This window comes from Streptopelia decaocto, assembly GCF_964273445.1.
Source record: "Streptopelia decaocto genome assembly, chromosome: 6".
Taxonomy (NCBI): domain Eukaryota; kingdom Metazoa; phylum Chordata; class Aves; order Columbiformes; family Columbidae; genus Streptopelia; species Streptopelia decaocto.
The window spans coordinates 1,603,217-1,620,792 of NC_138660.1; the positions used below are offsets into that span (position 1 = coordinate 1,603,217).

General features: G+C 43.1%; 1 protein-coding gene across 1 annotated transcript; it reads right to left on the reverse strand.

Annotated features, from left to right (window-relative positions):
• Positions 1 to 1,942: 1,942 nt before the first annotated feature.
• CCNL1 (cyclin L1) lies at positions 1,943 to 14,958 on the reverse strand. The gene is made up of 11 exons (XM_082055423.1): positions 14,625 to 14,958; positions 14,335 to 14,409; positions 14,018 to 14,127; positions 7,667 to 7,787; positions 7,206 to 7,270; positions 5,769 to 5,868; positions 5,529 to 5,633; positions 5,153 to 5,294; positions 3,542 to 3,653; positions 3,295 to 3,393; positions 1,943 to 2,735 (listed from the first exon to the last, which is right to left on the reverse strand). Exons 1-11 carry the CDS (start codon positions 14,895 to 14,897, stop codon positions 2,387 to 2,389), a joined length of 1,551 nt encoding a protein of 516 aa, XP_081911549.1. The 5' UTR covers positions 14,898 to 14,958; the 3' UTR covers positions 1,943 to 2,386.
• Between the last annotated feature and the right edge of the window lie 2,618 nt (positions 14,959 to 17,576).

The window sequence follows — 17,576 nt, forward strand, 5'->3', positions numbered from 1 at the left end:
TCTTCCACTTGAATCCAGAGAAGATACAACCAACAAGCGGTATTTCTTCCACTGCACAAGAACAGCTTCTAAAAAAATCAGAACAAATGAAAACACGCACATTCCATATGCAGTGGCCAAATAATAGTAGTAATTAAAAAAAAAAAGTCACATTAGTATATTGCCAATCCAATCGGCTGCCCCAAGGTGCTTTCTGGCAGTAGCACATCTCCCAGCTATCAGCTGAAACTGAATGACCACCTCTCTGGGCAGGCTTAAAAACAAACCCCACCTTGTCTCAAAATCTTCCATTCCTCCTATAGCTGGAACGTTACTTTTCCTAAGATATTTCCACCTTTATGTTTTCTGTGGGGATCCTTAACAGCCATTTTTTCTCAGTTCCTGGGACCAGTCACTCTCTTCTACCTTAAGAGCAGATATTTCTACAGCTTTCTTTTTGAAGACAATCTAGGATAACCACCTCAGGCTTGGAAATCTGAAGCAAGGTGAAATAAATCCCGCACCATCCAACTTCTAGGTTATTGCACAGCAGATGTGTTACCCAGAAGTCAGCGGTTGAACTACGCAGGGAGGAAGATGATGTTGATGCTTATGCTTCCTCACACTTTGTCAACTGCCAATCAAGTTTTTCCCTTTCTCAGACCCCAGCACCTCTTCTTCTCCATCACACTGACCTGATACACTTGAGCTTCCAGAAACAGCTACTTTTGTTTCACTAACTAAACCCATTTATTTTACACTTTATTCCGTTGCACAATCAAGGCCACCATACCTCGCATGGGCTGGAGAACAAAGACTGAAGATCTTGCAGCCACCTGCCAGCTTGGGGTGTGAGCACCTGCTGATGCTGTTGGGTGTTCAGTGTCACCAGGTGTCCCAGCTCCACACAGAGGTCAACTTCTGCTCTTTGGCTCTGCAGCCAGGCTGCTGGAAGCACACAAGGGTAATTAGTAATTAGTGCTTACGCATTAACACAAATGAAGAGCCAAGCCCTTGTTTCACTCCCATATACAAACTCTAGTGTTCAACAGAGCTTGAGCCAGTTGTGCTGCTACCTCAACACTGGGTTTTTGTCGCTATCCTAGACTATCGAAACACTTGTATCTAGGGGAAAAAAGCTCCTTTAATTTCCATGGCAACAAATATTTTTTTCCTGAAAGCAACAAACACATGAAATAGTTACTGCAGATTAAAAAAAACACACAGAGGTAACCAAGAAACAGACACATTTATCTTTTCCCTCTTTTCAAAACAAATATTTGCTCTGTTTCTAGAGAAGAGACGCAGCTCGGCCCGACAGGATGCGCCAGCTGCTTGCGACAACCCCCCAATTCAAGAGAAGCTTTTGCTCAACCACAGGATTTTTCTTTCCCTTTTGAGCTCTGCAGAACCTGTGGCCAGATGCTGCACTTGCTGCTGCAGCACACGGGACACCAGACCTACTTACATCACTTTTAGCCCCCAGCTTTGCTCTTACCATGCTGCAAACTTCCCCAGCCACGACAGTGAAATTCGGAGAAGCATTCTGGGAGGGAAAGGGTGTTTTTCTGCTGCATTAGCAATCTGCACAGCCCATAGCATCCAAGACTTGCACAGGACAAACAGCTCACACCTTTAGGCTTAAGATTGTTCCCACCTGAGCAACAAGGAGAATGACCCCGGCACAGTGGATCCCTCTGGGGATCCTGTACCCTCCTGCAGCTCCTCACCATCACTCACATGTCCCACCAGGCTCCAAAGGTCCCTGCTCGCTCCTTCCAACCGTCACACACACCAGGAGACAACTCAGCTTCCCCCTGAGCGACACCAGCTCCTACATCTTTCTGAGTCTTTCCTTTGCCACAGCACGACATCAATATCCCAAATGTCCCATTCGGTCAACTTGATGGCATTGAAGAAAATCAAGTTTAGCTTCAATATATTTGACATCCAACAGGTGGTAAAAAAAAAAAGCTTTATATTTTATTTCTTGTAAAAATCTCTGAACACATGCAGACTAAAACCAGTGTAAGAAAGTATCCACCATTGTTTAAACAAATAACTATACTTAAATATAAGTGTCTGCAATTGACTTGTATAAAAATAAGGTACATTTTGCTTTTTTACAGAAATCCATTCTCCAGTTCTCATATCAATAAACAATACACAACTCTAATACATACAGTTTAACCTGATCGCTGTTTTCCACCAATTTGATACTGCTAAGGTATTATGTGCAAAGTTGGTAACAGTTTCTTTCCTGAAACAAAAAGTCTCCTATACGTTCTAGAAAAATTAGATACCGGGTTTAAATTAATCAAATCCTAATCGGTTCCTTTGTTCTCCAACAGAGTCCTTTTATTGTGTTATGTACAGGCGGAAGGAGGCGGCGGCGCGGGCGCAGAGCTCAGCGCCGGTGCCGGCTGTGTCCCGAGCGCCCGCCGCCGTGGTGCTTGCCCTTGTGCGCCCTCTCGAAGGAGCGCGAGCGCTCGCGCCTGTCCCTGTGGTGGCCCCGCTCGTGCCGGTGCTTCTTGGCGGCATCGGCATGATCCCGGGATTTGCTCTGCGAACGCGAGCGGGATTTTTTCCTTTTGTGACCGTGCCGATTTGCGGCCTTCAGCTCCTCCCTGCCGTGCTTGGCCTTGAGGTGCGGCGAGCCGTGGTTGTGGTGGCGGCGGGGGCTGCCGCTGTGGCTGCGGGACCTGCTTCTCGACCTCGAGCTGTACGTCCCAGACAGGCTGCGCCTATTGTTGTAGCTTATGGGAAAGCGTTAACAAGTTAAAAGATCTTTTCCACATTAAAAAAAAAAAAAAATCAAAAATAAACCAATGCTTAGGAAGTTCCAAGTTACTGGAGAAAGCAGAGAGACTTTCTCCCACTGGGACAACCGATGAATGACACTGACTGTCCCAGAACACACCTTTGAGTTGAACTCCTTGGAAAACAAAAAGCCCAAACCAAACCCAGCCCCACAATGCAGCGTCTTTCAGAACTGTTCCACCTTGCTAAGAATCTTCCCCTCAACACCAGAGTGCATATTTGTTATTGTGTTTTTTTCCTTCAGTGATTTGACAGTTAACAGCACTTTGGGAACACTTCACTGAGATCCAAAGTTTCCAACTTCAGATGCAGCAAAGCTTTTATACAGCACAGTTACCAGTTACTGCTGCACGTCAAGAACTGGGAGCCTAAAGCCAGACCCAAGTCTCACACCTTTGCTGGCCAGCAGTTAAAAAGACAACTTCCTCCAAAAAACACAAACCATACCCTTCCCCTTCTCCACAACCCACCACAAGCCAAAAATTCATCACTTACTGCCGCCTAGGAGTGTGAGATCGAGACCGTGACTTTGTTCTTGACCTGGATCGACTCGCACTTCTGCTGCTCCTACTTCTCTTGCTTTCTTTTCTCAGGCTTGGGGAAAACAAACAAAACCACAACAGGGTTACACACTTCTGAGGTACTTGTTACCTCCATGAAGTAGCTCAAAAGTAGCTCACTGTACTTCAGTTGAAGAAATGGTTTTTACTGAGGTCTTCATCAGGAAGAGATTTTTACCTACCCATTGTAAGGGCTCTTTGAAGCTTGCTGCCTCTCCTCTGGCTCTTTTTTAACGGTTTTGGTATTCAGAGATACTGGACTCTTCTCTTCAGTTTTTACTTCTCTCGGAGAAGCTGAGAATTAAATTTAAATTCAAAATTAGGTATTTCATTTACAGACTTTGCAATAACTATATTGTATCCTTTATACACCTTTACTAGTATTTGCAAAAAATGGAAATACAAACTCAACTGTAGCTATTTCATTCCATCGTTCCATTTACAGTGCTCTCCTACAAGAGAACAGGAGCGAGGTGTCCGTAGGGACACATGTAGTTTAAAACCAGCAGAACACCGTGACCTTCCAGCCAAGCAGACCTGAGATTTCGTCACCAGGACCCAAGTGGTAAAAATTAAAAGCTGCCCTTCTGGCCCACAGATACAGAGATTTTTACCTTGACAGTTCATTTCTAATACTATACAAATAATTCAGACCAAACAGCAAAATTACAGATTTTTATATTAGTAGTACAAATAGAATGAGTAACAAAAATCTCTAGTTTAGAAGTCAATCTGGCCCTGCAGCCAGCTGATCCAGCCCAGAGTGGAGGGGCCACGCTACAGGAATGACGCATTTCTACCTGCCCTGCTGACATGAGGCACAGCTGCTGCATTCCAACTCGCACCACAGCTTCCTCGCTCTATACGGTTCAGAGGTTTAACGTAAAGACGCAGAAAGGCGGACTTCTGACAGCTTTTCCCCAGTTTCTCAGCTAGTAAGAATCCTTAAGCCCTACCAGGGTTCTGTGTTCACTCAAACCCCCCTAAGCCCAGGCTCCCACTTCACAGAAATAAGCAGCATATTCCATTGTTCAGTGAAAAATCCACACTCACCAGCTCCAAGACCTCTGGAAACTCAAGATTTTTCTTAAGGAAAAAGAATTGCTACAAATATTGCTTTCTCAGAATATGTTCTTCAGCTGAGAGGCCACGTAACAAACAAAGGCCTGAACCTTCAGCTTCACCCACTATCACAGCACAAACACTCATCACGTCCTTTACATTTTGTTGGTAGTTCACAGAACAGCAGCAACACTAACAGGGAAAAACACCAAGACCAAACTGTCCATTCTCTGCACCATTAGAGTTCAGACAGATTTGTTGGTTCAAGATGTGCACTGCAACTATTTTTTTCACTCTAAAGACAAGACAGTACTGTGACCTTCCCTCCTGTTTCTTGACCAGCAGCTGTTTTCCTTTATTGCATTTGAACAGTTGGGAAGTAGAGAGAACCCTGCTGCAAACAGAACCATGAAGGCTATTGGGGCTCCCCCTCAATAGATTAAATCTGGAGAATCTTCACACCACAGTCACCTACAGCCAACTCCTGTGTCTACATATTTTCATAACATAATTATCTCAAGGGTGCATGTTATTAATAAATCACTCTAGACTGCTATTTCAAGGTATTGAAACTTTTTTGAATTTGTCGTTTAAAAAAAATTGTCTTGGTTCTGTGAGAAAGCCTAAATTGCTTAACAGCTCAAGAAGCAAACCTAGTATTTTTTTAACACAGATTTACAAGACTTTATCAAATAGTATTACACAAGTTTCTGTTCAGAAAACAAACTTACATGGTTTGGATGCAGGAGAAAAGCCACCCAGTGCTGAGAGTGCTGGAGTTCCATCTGGATTTAAACCTTTTGCCTTCAGCTTAGCTTCCTGTAGTGCCATCTTTCTCTTTTCTACTTCTTTATCCAGGAATTCATAATTGGGCTGGTAAAGTAACAATGTGGTAAGTGGCTGTGGTAATGCAATTCAGAGTTTCATCCCATTTCTGAAAAATACTCAAGTTACCTTTTAATTATCTGTCCACTGATGTAACTAACTTCCATAGTTTGTCCTCACACTCCCCTTCAATTAGTGCGTTTGTGTACTTTCCCAACCAACCATGAGACTGCTCCAGCTGCACTGAACACTGAGCAGGAAGAACAAGTATCTCAAACTTACCTTCTTTCTAGTATAGAGCTTAAGAGTTGTTAAGCATATCTCCTGAATCTCCTCTTCTGTGGTGCCAAAGAGCAAGAACCAGTGAGGACGAGTAGGCAGCGGAATCTAAAAATAAAACAACAGAAAGCTTATTAACAGATTACAGACCAAGCTTCTCTTTTCAATACTTTCATTTATTTTTCCTGAAAGCAAGTAATTAGCAATAAAAGGCAATGCTAACAAAGACAGGTGAATACTCACCTGCAGAGCTCTAGCAGCGAGATAAATGCAAGCACATGCTATAGTCTCCGGCTGAAAGCGAACAAACACATTTGTTCGAAGGCTGTCATTCATATAATTCCTAAAAAATAAAAATACATATTTATGAAAGATTGGACCTCAGGTTTACGTCATCTTATTTAGAGGATAACAATACTGGAGACTCAATTGACTTTATTATTTTTTCTGTTATGATATTAAACACTTGGTTTCTTTTGAATTATTGTATTTACATTTGTTACTTCTGTAACAAAGTTTGCACCGTTGCCATTGTTTTGAAACCCCCAATGCAAGTAATTGTATATAATGGCTACTTCCTAGGTAGGTACATTAAGTTATACCGTGAAGTGTCCACTGAGTTAAGAATCAAACAAGTACTTTTTCATCTGTCCAGCTGTTTGCTTTAAACACCAATGTTCTTGTATTTAAAAATCAATATGCTTAAAACTCAAATGCAAGCATGAAAGCATGGTATAGTTTTAACCTACCATTTTCCAGAGGTTAGATGCAACCTATAAAGTTCATAAAACATTGCATTTAAATCCTACATGTGCCTTGAGTCACATGAACTTCATCCAGAGAGAGAAGTATCCGACTTGCTCACTGAGTGTTGGAAAAAGATCTGTAAGTTAGTACTGGGTCCCCACTTCACTAAGCTACTGCTCTTCCACCCGGGGGCACTGCCCAGCAACACGTGCCAAGAGACAAACAGCAGAGACCTCCATCCATTTCTAAGTTACTGAGCTACAGGAAAGAAATGAACAGCAGTCAGTAAGGATTGACTCTACAGAAAACCATGCCCAATACGGCTTCTAAGTGAACATGCTGCATGCACTGTCTCTTTTTTTTTTTTTTTTAAAAAAAAAAACAAACCCTCAAGTTTAGCCAAATGCTAAATCAACTAAATAAATGTTGGCAAAAAGTCTACCCCATGTGTCCTTTAAATACACTACAGTATACAGTAGCTAGGCAACAAATACATTTAGAAACATTTTCAACAGTTACTTCTAAAAACAAATATACAAATCCTTTGGACACCCAGCCAGAACTAGGAGATGCTGCCCGATGGACATGGACCACTTCAGTGAATCTCGGCTGAGAGCTTGCACTGGGTTGGCTGGAGAGAAGGGCAGCCAAACAGGCCATGGGCTGAGGTGCAGAGGGCAGAGCTCTATGACTTACCATCAGGGACTACCCTTTAATTAAAGAGTAGAAAAAAGAACAAAGTTAAATTGAGTTCTCCATTACCACATTAGAATCAAGCCATGAAAATAGTAAGCAGAAACAAGCACTCAAATATTTTAAAAGCGTGTATTTGTGTAATAACTTACATCTCATTGCTTTGCATATGGATCGTCAGGCTTGTTATTTCTGCTACTATTTTCCTGGCTAGGAAAAGAATGGAAAATAACAACTTACCAGGCTGTCTGTACCAGGGTTTGGTTACGTTCACATTCTAAGACTTGCAAATACATCACAATGATCTGAGGAACAAGGAGGCAAAAAAACGCAACTCAGTTTTAATATGTTAATCAACAGTAAGGAAATAACTCTTTATACTAAATGCAATCAAAGAGTATTCCAAAACAACAGTCTCTCCTTTTCTAAGCACGCACCATAAGATCACATCATCCAGTCATGTTCAGACAATTCTACTTTTCCACAATTTTCAAAACCTTTAACATTTCCCAAAAAGGCAATTTCCACCAAAGTCAATATGACTATTTGCCCAAGCGCTCTGGCAAAAGCGTTTACTGTAACTACTAATGAATAAAGAGAAGTCAGGCCATTGTTACACCTGTGTTTTTTGTTCCACAGCTCACAAGGATGCCACCAAGGTAGAACAAGATTGACAATTATATTATTTTTTGATAACTCACCTTATGTGGATGCTTGACATGAACACAAAATCCCAACTCCTTCAGTACCCTTCTTTCTGCTTTGATTACTTGATTTTTGGTGTTTATGTAGTTCTGATCAAGTATCAGGGGGCTTGGAGTCCTATAGTTTGCAAGAAATAAAATCAAAACTGTTTTGCATATCCAAAACCAGCATCAACTCTGTTTTCCCTTCCAACCAACTAATGGCAACAGAAACCGGTTTTTAACTCCTGCAAGCAAGTTTAAGCATTAATCTTGTGCTGTCCAAGTTTAGATAAACTAGTTTAGTTTCTGCTTTTTACAAGCAACAGATTAGATGGCTAAGCTAAAAAAAAAAAAAAAAAAATCTTTTTCTACTGTGTATGCAAACTACACTGGTCCAGCTGCCGGAATGGAAGTCGACTTTACAGTGAAGATCTCAAAGAACCTTTAGATTTCATAACAGAAGTGGGGGAAGGAGTGTGATAAACCCACCTCTCCTAGGTAGGACTTCAAAGCAAAAGTAAGCTAGAACAGGGTTTTTTACTGATCTTAAAGTAGCAAGCTTGTGCTTCATAAACTACAGTTTCCTATGCACTGGAAGACAAGATTATTCAGATCTTTAGAGAACAAGACAGCCCTGCTAGTGTGATACATGAAAAGCCTAGTAAAGCAGGGAATTTAACCTCTCGAACTGGGACAGACCTGCCTGGGATTCTGAATGCTGCACCCACTAGTCAGTGGATATCATGTCACTTCTGCTATTTGCAAAACAAGAGCTTATTTCACAAAGAAAGATTTCTAAGTCTAGCACTATCAAGTCCTAATTTCTTCCAATACTTGAACTTTCCAAAGCACTTCTTTTGAATTAAAATAACTTGCTGTAAGCTTTAATCATGAGTGTCCTACTCCATTTCGTCGTCTTTGTCCGTTCTTAGACTTGACCTTTCAACATTCCATTGTGTATTTTAATCCACTTCCTCCTAAAGCCAGACCAGCTTTTTTCCCCATCTGTAATGTGTCTCGCATATTCCACATGCTTTCCAATGAAGAAGAATGTTTTCGCAACTAGTTCCACCCTCATAAACCAGTCTGTTTAAATGATAAACCTGGTACACACCAAGCAACAGTGACAATTTCATTTTACGTCACCTTCAAAAGGAAAAAGTGATCCGAAGTGGATTCAAAATAGAGCTTCTGTTCTATCAGACAAAAAATACTACTAACTTGTCTTTTTTGATTCCATTCAAGTTCCACAAGTAGAAAAATGACTCAAAAAACCCAAGTTCCACCCCAGAAAGGGTCAGCTTCATGACAAGGCTAGGCTGAAGGGTTCCTAACCGCAATAATCCACACTTTACGCTGAGTTCTGCAGTCACCTGAAACGATGCATATTACCATTGGTCAAAGGATATGACAAGCCATACACTTCACCAATAAAATCATCATGTTTTATAACTATGCACACAAAGTGTGAGCTCCCCCAGCTCTTCCCAAGGGGCCAAGAAACAGCTCACAGGAGGTTTGAAACCAACTACCGCAGCTTCTGGGTGCCAGGAAGCACCGGCAATTCCAGTACAAGCCGTACTACGTCTGCCTCTTAAAAAAAAAAAAAATGCAATGTTTTCCATGTTACGTAAAGTTAACTTCTCTAGCTAAGGGTTACTCTCACTCATCAGGGCAAATTTACAAAGTTTGTGATTTCAGCTATTCTAAATTTAACCCAGTCGGAATACCTATTTTTTTCCTGCAAAAATTAACTGAATAAAAACCCCACAACTTTTAAAGTTTCTTCAAGGTAATTACTTCAGCAGAGAGGCTATGATTTTATCTGAACACTCCAACACTACCAAGGCTGTCTGAACACAACACTCTGGAGTGGGAGACTGGAAGAACCAAGCAGAAATTCTTCACATCAGTGAAACTGATTTGCTTTCCATTGATTTCAACTAAGTATTCAGGGGTTTATAATAACATTTCCTCCAATATTGCTTTACACAATTTTATCTAGAGATCACTGGCATTAACAGGATCTGCAAAGCATCATTCAGAGTGAGTTTAGGTGTCCAGGCTCAGCTTGTTAGCAGCACACTTCATCAGAGGCGACAAATCTTGGATGAAACTTATGGCAGCTATGACTTCCAGTCTAAAAAATAAAAAACAATCAAGTGCAGGACAACATCACTGCATGGGATCATCCCACCTGCCACAGGATGACCACCTTCCACACGGCTCTGCATTCTCTGAAAGCTGTGTCAGAAAGTCAGTATTATGAAAACAGAACAAGGTAGCTAAGAATGCAGTGGAAAGGCTGTGAGCCTCACTGCATTTAAAGTTTTCACTGTCCTTCCACAGGGCCACAGGATCAGCACAAACAGTCCATACCGTGGTTGTATGTGTTCAACAACAAAGCAACTGGAAACTCAAAATTAAGATGCTCCAAGTGCACTTTACTCTGTTCTCCCTTGTTACTCTGGTCACTTTGGACACAGAAGTTCTAGAGATCTACAGATCTAAGGAAGCCATGAAAAACATGTGTTTATCCAGACAGTATTTCCAAAACCAGAAAGATAAAAGCAGCCTTTTATCCACTTAGGCAAAAATAAAAATCTGTACAAGACTTTACTGCACTGTATTACAGGCGAAAGTCAGGGTGTCCACTATGTTAAGATTTACCAATTTAGTACTTTTGCCATAAGCTCTAACGTGTTGGTATGCATAATTATTTTACAAGTTGGAAGCTTTAGAGATTTCCCTTTGGAACACTTCTTAGCTTTCCTACTAAGAAAAAAAGAGGAACTTCTGCATTTGCTGCACTTAGTTCTCAGCCCAAGAAGCAGTCATTTTAGATCCAAGTAACAAACTAGAGAAAAATTTATAAACTTATATGTAAAATATAAGCTTCAAGCTCTATATAGCCCAGTAGTATTACAAATTCTTACTTTGAATCTGTTCTTAAAAATCAGCACGAGCTCCAGACAAGATTTGAGAGTTAAGAACAGGGAGCTCACAGTGCCCATTCTGGTAAGCGAATCCAACACTTAAGCCACAAAACTGCATTGGGATTTAGAGATCAAATAACATCCCCCAAAAAGTAATTAGTACACACCATAATGTGTTTGTAGCAAGAAATAAATTACAAATATCCTTTTAAATCCCTCTGACAAATGAAACCCAAGTTCTTGACACAACTACAGCTTCATTAAATGGCATATTAAAATCTGGTGTCTTTAGAATGTCTAATACTTTGGAGGAAAAGTGCCCTGCATGTAGTTTTGTTCATAATGCAAAAAGCACTTCTAGCAAGTACAGCATAAAATCAGCATCTCATTTCAAAGACCACATCTCTCTTATGCCAGTCAATACAAGAGAAGAAAGTGAGTTCTATATTTGCCTCCAACTTTGTAAATACAAGCACTGTAGATTTATAGCAGGGTTTGGAGAACACTAGTTAGTGTGTATGATTAACACAGGCCACTTCCAACACAACTGCATGAACCTGTTTGCTGCAACAGAAGCAAAGAACAGCTGACTGAGCATCTCAAACCAACATTTGTCAGGTTACATGATGACAGGAGTCACATTTGGTTCCAGTCTCATAAGAACCTTCTGCAGCTTTCAGGCACATTTACGGTAAATAAAATCAACTTCAAACTACATTCTACACGTTGAACAATAGTTGCACTTGGCTCAGAACACAGGTGTTTCAGCAGACAGTTTTTTAAAAAGCAGTATTTTCATCATACGAGCTTTTCTCCATGCACACAAACATTTTTACATGCAGTACTACATGACATAGGCTCGTGAAAGATCCAAAAGAAAATATGCTTGTCCAAACCACATTTTTAGCTTTTTCTTACTTCTCATTATTAAAAATACCACCTAGCAGCAACTCAGTTGACTACAGGTCTTACAAAAAGAAAATTCCAATGCAATTCCCATTTCTACAAACAGGTACATAGAAGGGGCTGCTTATATCATAATTTATATAAAGTTTAACAAATTCAAGACTTCCATACCCTTGTGAAGGCAAGTTTTACTGCGAGTTCAAATGGCAATTATACAGAGCCAGAAAGTGGAACTGAGAACCCCAAACTGTTAAAGAAGGAAAGCAAGCCTACTCAAACTACTCAAACTTCATGTGCAGGTTAAGAGCTTCAGTTAACAGAAATACTAGACTAGAGGTGAAAAGAAAAGTACAGCAGCCTGATTGTTTCATTTCTGGGTTGTGTGTAAGAAACTAACTACAGCCTAAGTGTTAGCTTCAGATTAAAAAAAAATAAAATTAAGCTAGTATTCTAAAAACCTGGACAGCAAAGAAAAAAGCTTATAACAAGATACAGGAGTTCTTCCAAATGGTTCACCAGCGGCCAACCTGTTTGTCCCCCGATTCCAGTGACCTATTCTCAGAGCACTGGCTTCTCCTTGGGGATTTTCGATACTTCACTCACTGTTGCCATGACGACAGCTTCATCTTTATGTACCACTCCACATCACCCAGGCTTTGGTAAATGTAGCTGGTCGCTGTATAGTCGGTTGCAAGGGAAAAAAGAGTTGAAGTTAATAACGTGTACAGATTATGTAATTGTAATCTTGTAAAAAGTACAGAAACACGTTTACATCCTGCTTGTTTAAAAAAAAAAAAAAAAAAGAAAAAAAGGCAAGTCTGAATGTCAGACTTCAGCATTTTTAAGATTAATTCATGCAGATTCTCTGAAATACCCATTTCTCCAGAAAATAATGGGTAGAAGTGCACAATTTCTCTCGACATGATGCATTTTAGACACCATGTAACATGCACAAGTGACATTCTGATTTGGAACAGGCTAGCTGGAAAGATTCAAGTTCACAGGTTAAGTTCAGTTTCTCTGATCCTTCACACAGCACAAAGAAACAACTAATTCGTATTCTCATTACAAAGAAAAGCATCGCAGATGATTAATCTTCACTGTCTGGATCAAGGCTGAAACATTAAGAATCACTGAACCAGCTCCAATAATTCCAATAACCAGACTCCCTTATCACAGCTGTGGTAAAGAACACCACCTAACTCGCATTCAGCATAACTTCACTAAACTCTGCCAGGGCTACCAGGGGTAACAACTTAAAAGAAAAAAGCTATGTCTCAAAACGTTAACACCAAATCAATCTTCTTTTATCTAACACTAACTAGGAAAACACAAGCACAAGGCTGTAAAAGCAAAAGCTCTGGATGCAACAGAAGCATAATCAGGATAAACACATCAAAAAACAGCCAGTCTCCCTAAGGATTTCTACTCCGCTTCTCAGAACACACTATGGGACACTGAAGTTTAAATTCCTGCTGTAACCTGGTGATGTAGAAAAACGAAAGTGTGGATTTAAGAATTTGGCTGAAAACAAAATCCTTCTGTAGCTATGGATTACTTTACACTTAAGCAATCTCCCACTAAAACTATTTCATCACAGCTGACATCTCCAGCCCCACCGACTGTAACACTGTTGCATGAGATTTAAAGAAATTTTGTATTTAATAGCAACTTAGAAAACTCCTTTCCTTCCACCATCCCCTGTTCCTTCCAAGCAAGTGAATTTGCTTTACACGTGAAAATGTACACGGCTTCACGCACAAAAAAGCAGCATTAGGCACTCCCAACTGAAAACAACTGCAGCTCGAGCAGACAGTTCTCCAGATCTGCACACAGACTGTGGGAGTTTACACTCAACTTCACCAACACAAGCACACGGTACCAGGGGAAACACATATCTCACTTTTTGCAATTAAAGATGCCTTCAGCTTCCAAGACTCAATTTCAAACTCCTTGCTGAAGTGAGGCCATTAAATCTGCAGACACTGCAGGCCAAACCATATCTTTTTTCCAGATACTTTCTAAAATTGTTTTCTTTTTTCTAAAAAGCAATACTATCATTGCTGGGTAAAAGCCAGTTTTCATCTTTTGTAACTGATACTTTCTTGGCACCATAACCACAGCTGGACGGCTATATACTAACAAGAAAAAAAGCATTAAAGCTACTGAACATGGTGCAAAGCCTGGAGAACACACAATAACCCACTAATTCACCACTCATGGCTAAGACTACCTTTCAAGAACTACAAGACATTAAGAATCAGTTAGTAATGGACCTAGAACTACAGCCATGGACCTAAAACTAGAATCAATACTCATGACTTGTAGCTATAGAAATAATGGGAACAGGTCTATCAAAGTCTCCAAAAGCAACGGCAGGACTGCACTGCCTAGGCAACAGCCAAAGAGCTCTCCTTTCTCAAGTCTAGGTCGTTGAACTTAGCCTGGAAAAATACTGTGAATTGAAAATCGCAGCATATATTAGTGACAACTTTTTTTATGTTCGTAACGAAGCTAATCTTACCTTTTTGCTCTTAGCTGACGCAAGTGATGAAACACGTTGATCACGTCCCTTATACGTCGAGGCGCCTCTTCGATTTTGGACGCGAGATTGATGCAGGCCATGGCAACAATCTGAAAGGAAGCCCCGTTTTCATGAAAAAAAATCATTTTTAATCCCGATAAAACTAGAATTACACATCTAAAAAAATATTAAAACACATGGCTTAAAGGGCCGAAGAGAGCAGCCTGTCTGGCGTGCGCTTGGCCAAATTCACCCCTCGCCCAAGCCCTGGTGCGCTCGTCCCCCCTCCCCGCTCCGCCAGGCCGCGCCGCCCTCACCTCGAAGCTGTGCTTGACGAAGGACTTCGAGTAGAAGAACCGATGAAACAGCACCTGCCCCGTTGCCATCGCCACCTATGAGCGCAAAGGGAGGAGGAAGAGTCAGTCAGTCAGTCAGTCAGTCAGTCAGTCAGTCAGTCAGTCACGGGCCCAACCGCCGCCGCCGCCATTTTGTGCGAGGCGCCCGCCGCCCCCCCGCCCTTCCCGCCGCGCCACAATGGCGGCTCCTTCCTCCCCTCCCTCCCTTCCCCCGCCCGGCCCGGCCCGGCCGCCCCGGGGCGCGGCCCCACCTGCGGCAGGCGGAGAAGGATCCCGGCCGCCTGGATGAGCTCGCAGCCCAGGATGCGCAGGTCGGTCTCGCACTGCAGGTCCAGGCCGTCCTGCATGGAGGGAGTCGGCGAGAGGCGCTCCTCGGGGATCAGCGAGTGGTCGATGGTCAGCGACACCTCCGAGTAGAGCCGATCGCCGATGAGGATTCCCGGGGCGGTGGGAGGCGGCGGGGCGGGAGCGGCGGCAGGAGCGGCGGCGGGGGGGGCCGGGTGCGCGGCGGCGGAGGAGGCCATGATGACGGAACGGTCCGCACCCGCAGCCGGCCACGCACAGACTAGCGCGGCCCGGCGCGGTGACGCAGCACACAACGGCGTCCGCGCGCGGCACGCCGGGAAAAAAGAGTCCGCGGCGCCGGCCCCGCCCCGAGCGCGTCCGGCCCGGCCGTGCGGGAACCGAGCGGGGCCGGTCCAACACCGGCCGTGCGGGAACCGAGCGGGGCCGGTCCAACACCGGCCGTGCGGGAACCGAGCGGGGCTGGTCCAACACCGGCCGTGCGGTCGGGACGGGGCTCCGCTTCGCTCTTTATTACAGCGGGTTGCGCGGCAAGAGGTTTTTAAACGGTGGCAAATAACGAATTGCGCGGTGCGCTTCACCGCAGCGGAGGTTAAACTCGGTTTTAAAGGGGTCGGGGGGCTCGTGCCCGGGCTGCAGGAGGGGGTTTGGTGCTTCCGGTTGAAGAGAAGCTGCTAAATTAATGTACACTGCGATTTAAGTTCTAAAAGATGTACCCATCGTTAACCAATCGACGTGATCAATGCTTTCTGACCACCTGCAAAACAAGGGGTTACTTCTCAAGTTTTGGATCCTTCTGCACAAGAGGGAGACAGAAGATTAAGTTTAGAAGCAGAGTGCTTAGCTTATATTTAACTAATAATTAATAGATGTAAGTAAGAAATGAAACAATTATAACTAACATCATCAATTATTTCTTAGTATAGATGTATGTCAACATTTTCAAAAGTCGTAATGCGTATGTCGTAATTATGGGAATATAACCAAGGCAAGAGCATCGAGCCTTTGAAGCACTAATGGAGGATGATCCCCAGTGCTGATAAAATAAAGAATGCCGCTTAGCAGTTTAATTGACTCTGCTGTTAAGTTTGTTTCTTCATTTTACAATGTGTCACACATGAAAAAAAAAAACAAATCCATAAAGTTGTGTGAGAAGATCCCCAGGGCAGCCGTGGGATCCCACGGGAACAGCCCGTGGAGCCAATTCCGGAGCATTTTTCCCCATTTTTCCCCATTTTCCCCCATTTCGCTGCTCCTGCCAGCCTGAAATTGGGGGTACACAGGCCATGACCTACACTCATAATTGAGTTTTATTGTCTAGAAATGGGTTGTTTTTACAAGCTGCCACTTGCGTTACATCCCGTAAGGCTGTTCAGTGGCTCTGCTGGTTTCTGGTGACAGAAATGCCACAAATGGCATCTTTATTTCCAGTAAAAGAGCGTTTGCAACGGGAAGCAGCCTTCCTCCAGTGGGTAGGCCGTTGTTATGGTTGCGTTTCCATCGCAATCCTATGCGCTCCCTAAAAAAAAAAAAAAGGGTTATTCTGAGTAAACGCTGATGACCAACCCGCTGGTGGTTGCATCACTTCACGGAAACCGCACTCCACCGTCTCCCTCCGCGGCCACACGCCCAGGCCGGGACTAACTTCCCGGGGCCGTAACTGCCCGCGAACGGAAGGCAAACCCCGCCCCCGCGGGCGGCTACGGAGTCTGATTGGCTCGCTCGGCCTGAGTGGCAGGAGGCCCCCCCCCCGCGGCTCCATCCGCCATGTTGTGAGGGGGCGCGGGGGGTGTCTCCTCAGGGCCCGTGTCCTCGGGTGTCCCCGGCGGCCGCTCCCCCCAGCCGCGGGGCGTTTTAAGGAATTATAGAACTCATAGTTTAGGAGAATATTAAGGCAGCAACCTTTAAAGATTAACCAACCTTGTAACCACAGAATCTTTGTGTAAGCAGACCTTGTAACCACAGTATCCTTGTACTTGCTAATCATACCCTATTCTTGAAATTGACAGGGATTTACGACATACTCTTTTAAAATAGGTAACTGAGAGGTAACCGAGAAACATACAAATGTTGCTTAGCATTGCTTAAACCGATAGCTTGTGTTAGGTGTGGAATATGATAATGGCGGTCAAGAATTGCAGTGACAATATGAGCCATGTATAAGCCCCTGGTTTGGCCCCTGCACTGAATAAGAAATGCTACTTTTAAATGCTACTTTTAAATCAGGAAGTATATTTTATTTTTTGCCTCATGGGAGCGAAGGGTTCGCAGGGCACAAGGTTGGTGAACCCTGTGGAATGGGGCCGGGTTGCAGGATAATCATTAATTGAGCAGAGGGTCAGAGTCGTTAGCTGCTGCCAGGCTTTGCTGAGCTAAGCCTAAGATAAAACCATTTGTAGAGAGATAGAAAACCAAGATTTTTAATCGGGGACAAGACAAACTAGTGCAGAAGCCCAGTCTGCCAGGCTTTTGGAGGAAACCCTCGCTGAAGGAGGCTGGTTACAGCACCTGGTTTTGTGTCGTGGACGCAGTGATTAGTCAAACATCCCTGGTTTTACAAACAGTGGCTTTTAGAAAGATCACTAAGTCTGCACAATGTTTGCTTTTTAGTGCTATTTTCCATTTATAGTTTGGGGTTTGAGAGCCAGTCTGTAACTATCACTTTTCTATTTAATTAGGTAGTGCCGGACCTGCAGGTTCATGACTCAGCAGGGATTCAGAGTTAATGTGGTCACACTGTTCTGGTCCTTCCACAAGCTCCCATCCAGTTACTGAGATTTTTAAAACAGTTTTACATAGAATAAAGTAAGCCCAGCACCAAGCCGGATCATCGCTGGCCCTTTAGAAACCTCCAGCGTTTTTCCATGTTGCGTGAACATGGCAAAGAGAAGTCCGGTGAA

What these genes read in the sequence shown, in the direction of transcription:
- CCNL1 (XM_082055423.1), bottom strand. Translation starts at nt 14,897, where the DNA reads ATGGCCTCCTCCGCCGCCGCGCACCCGGCCCCCCCCGCCGCCGCTCCT. An exon ending in ATGTCAAGCATCCACATAAG is followed by an intron (nt 7,271 to 7,666) that starts GTGAGTTATCAA and finishes CTTGTTCCTCAG; the next exon opens with ATCATTGTGATGTATTTGCA. An exon ending in TTCTCCTGCATCCAAACCAT is followed by an intron (nt 3,654 to 5,152) that starts GTAAGTTTGTTT and finishes TTTAATTCTCAG; the next exon opens with CTTCTCCGAGAGAAGTAAAA.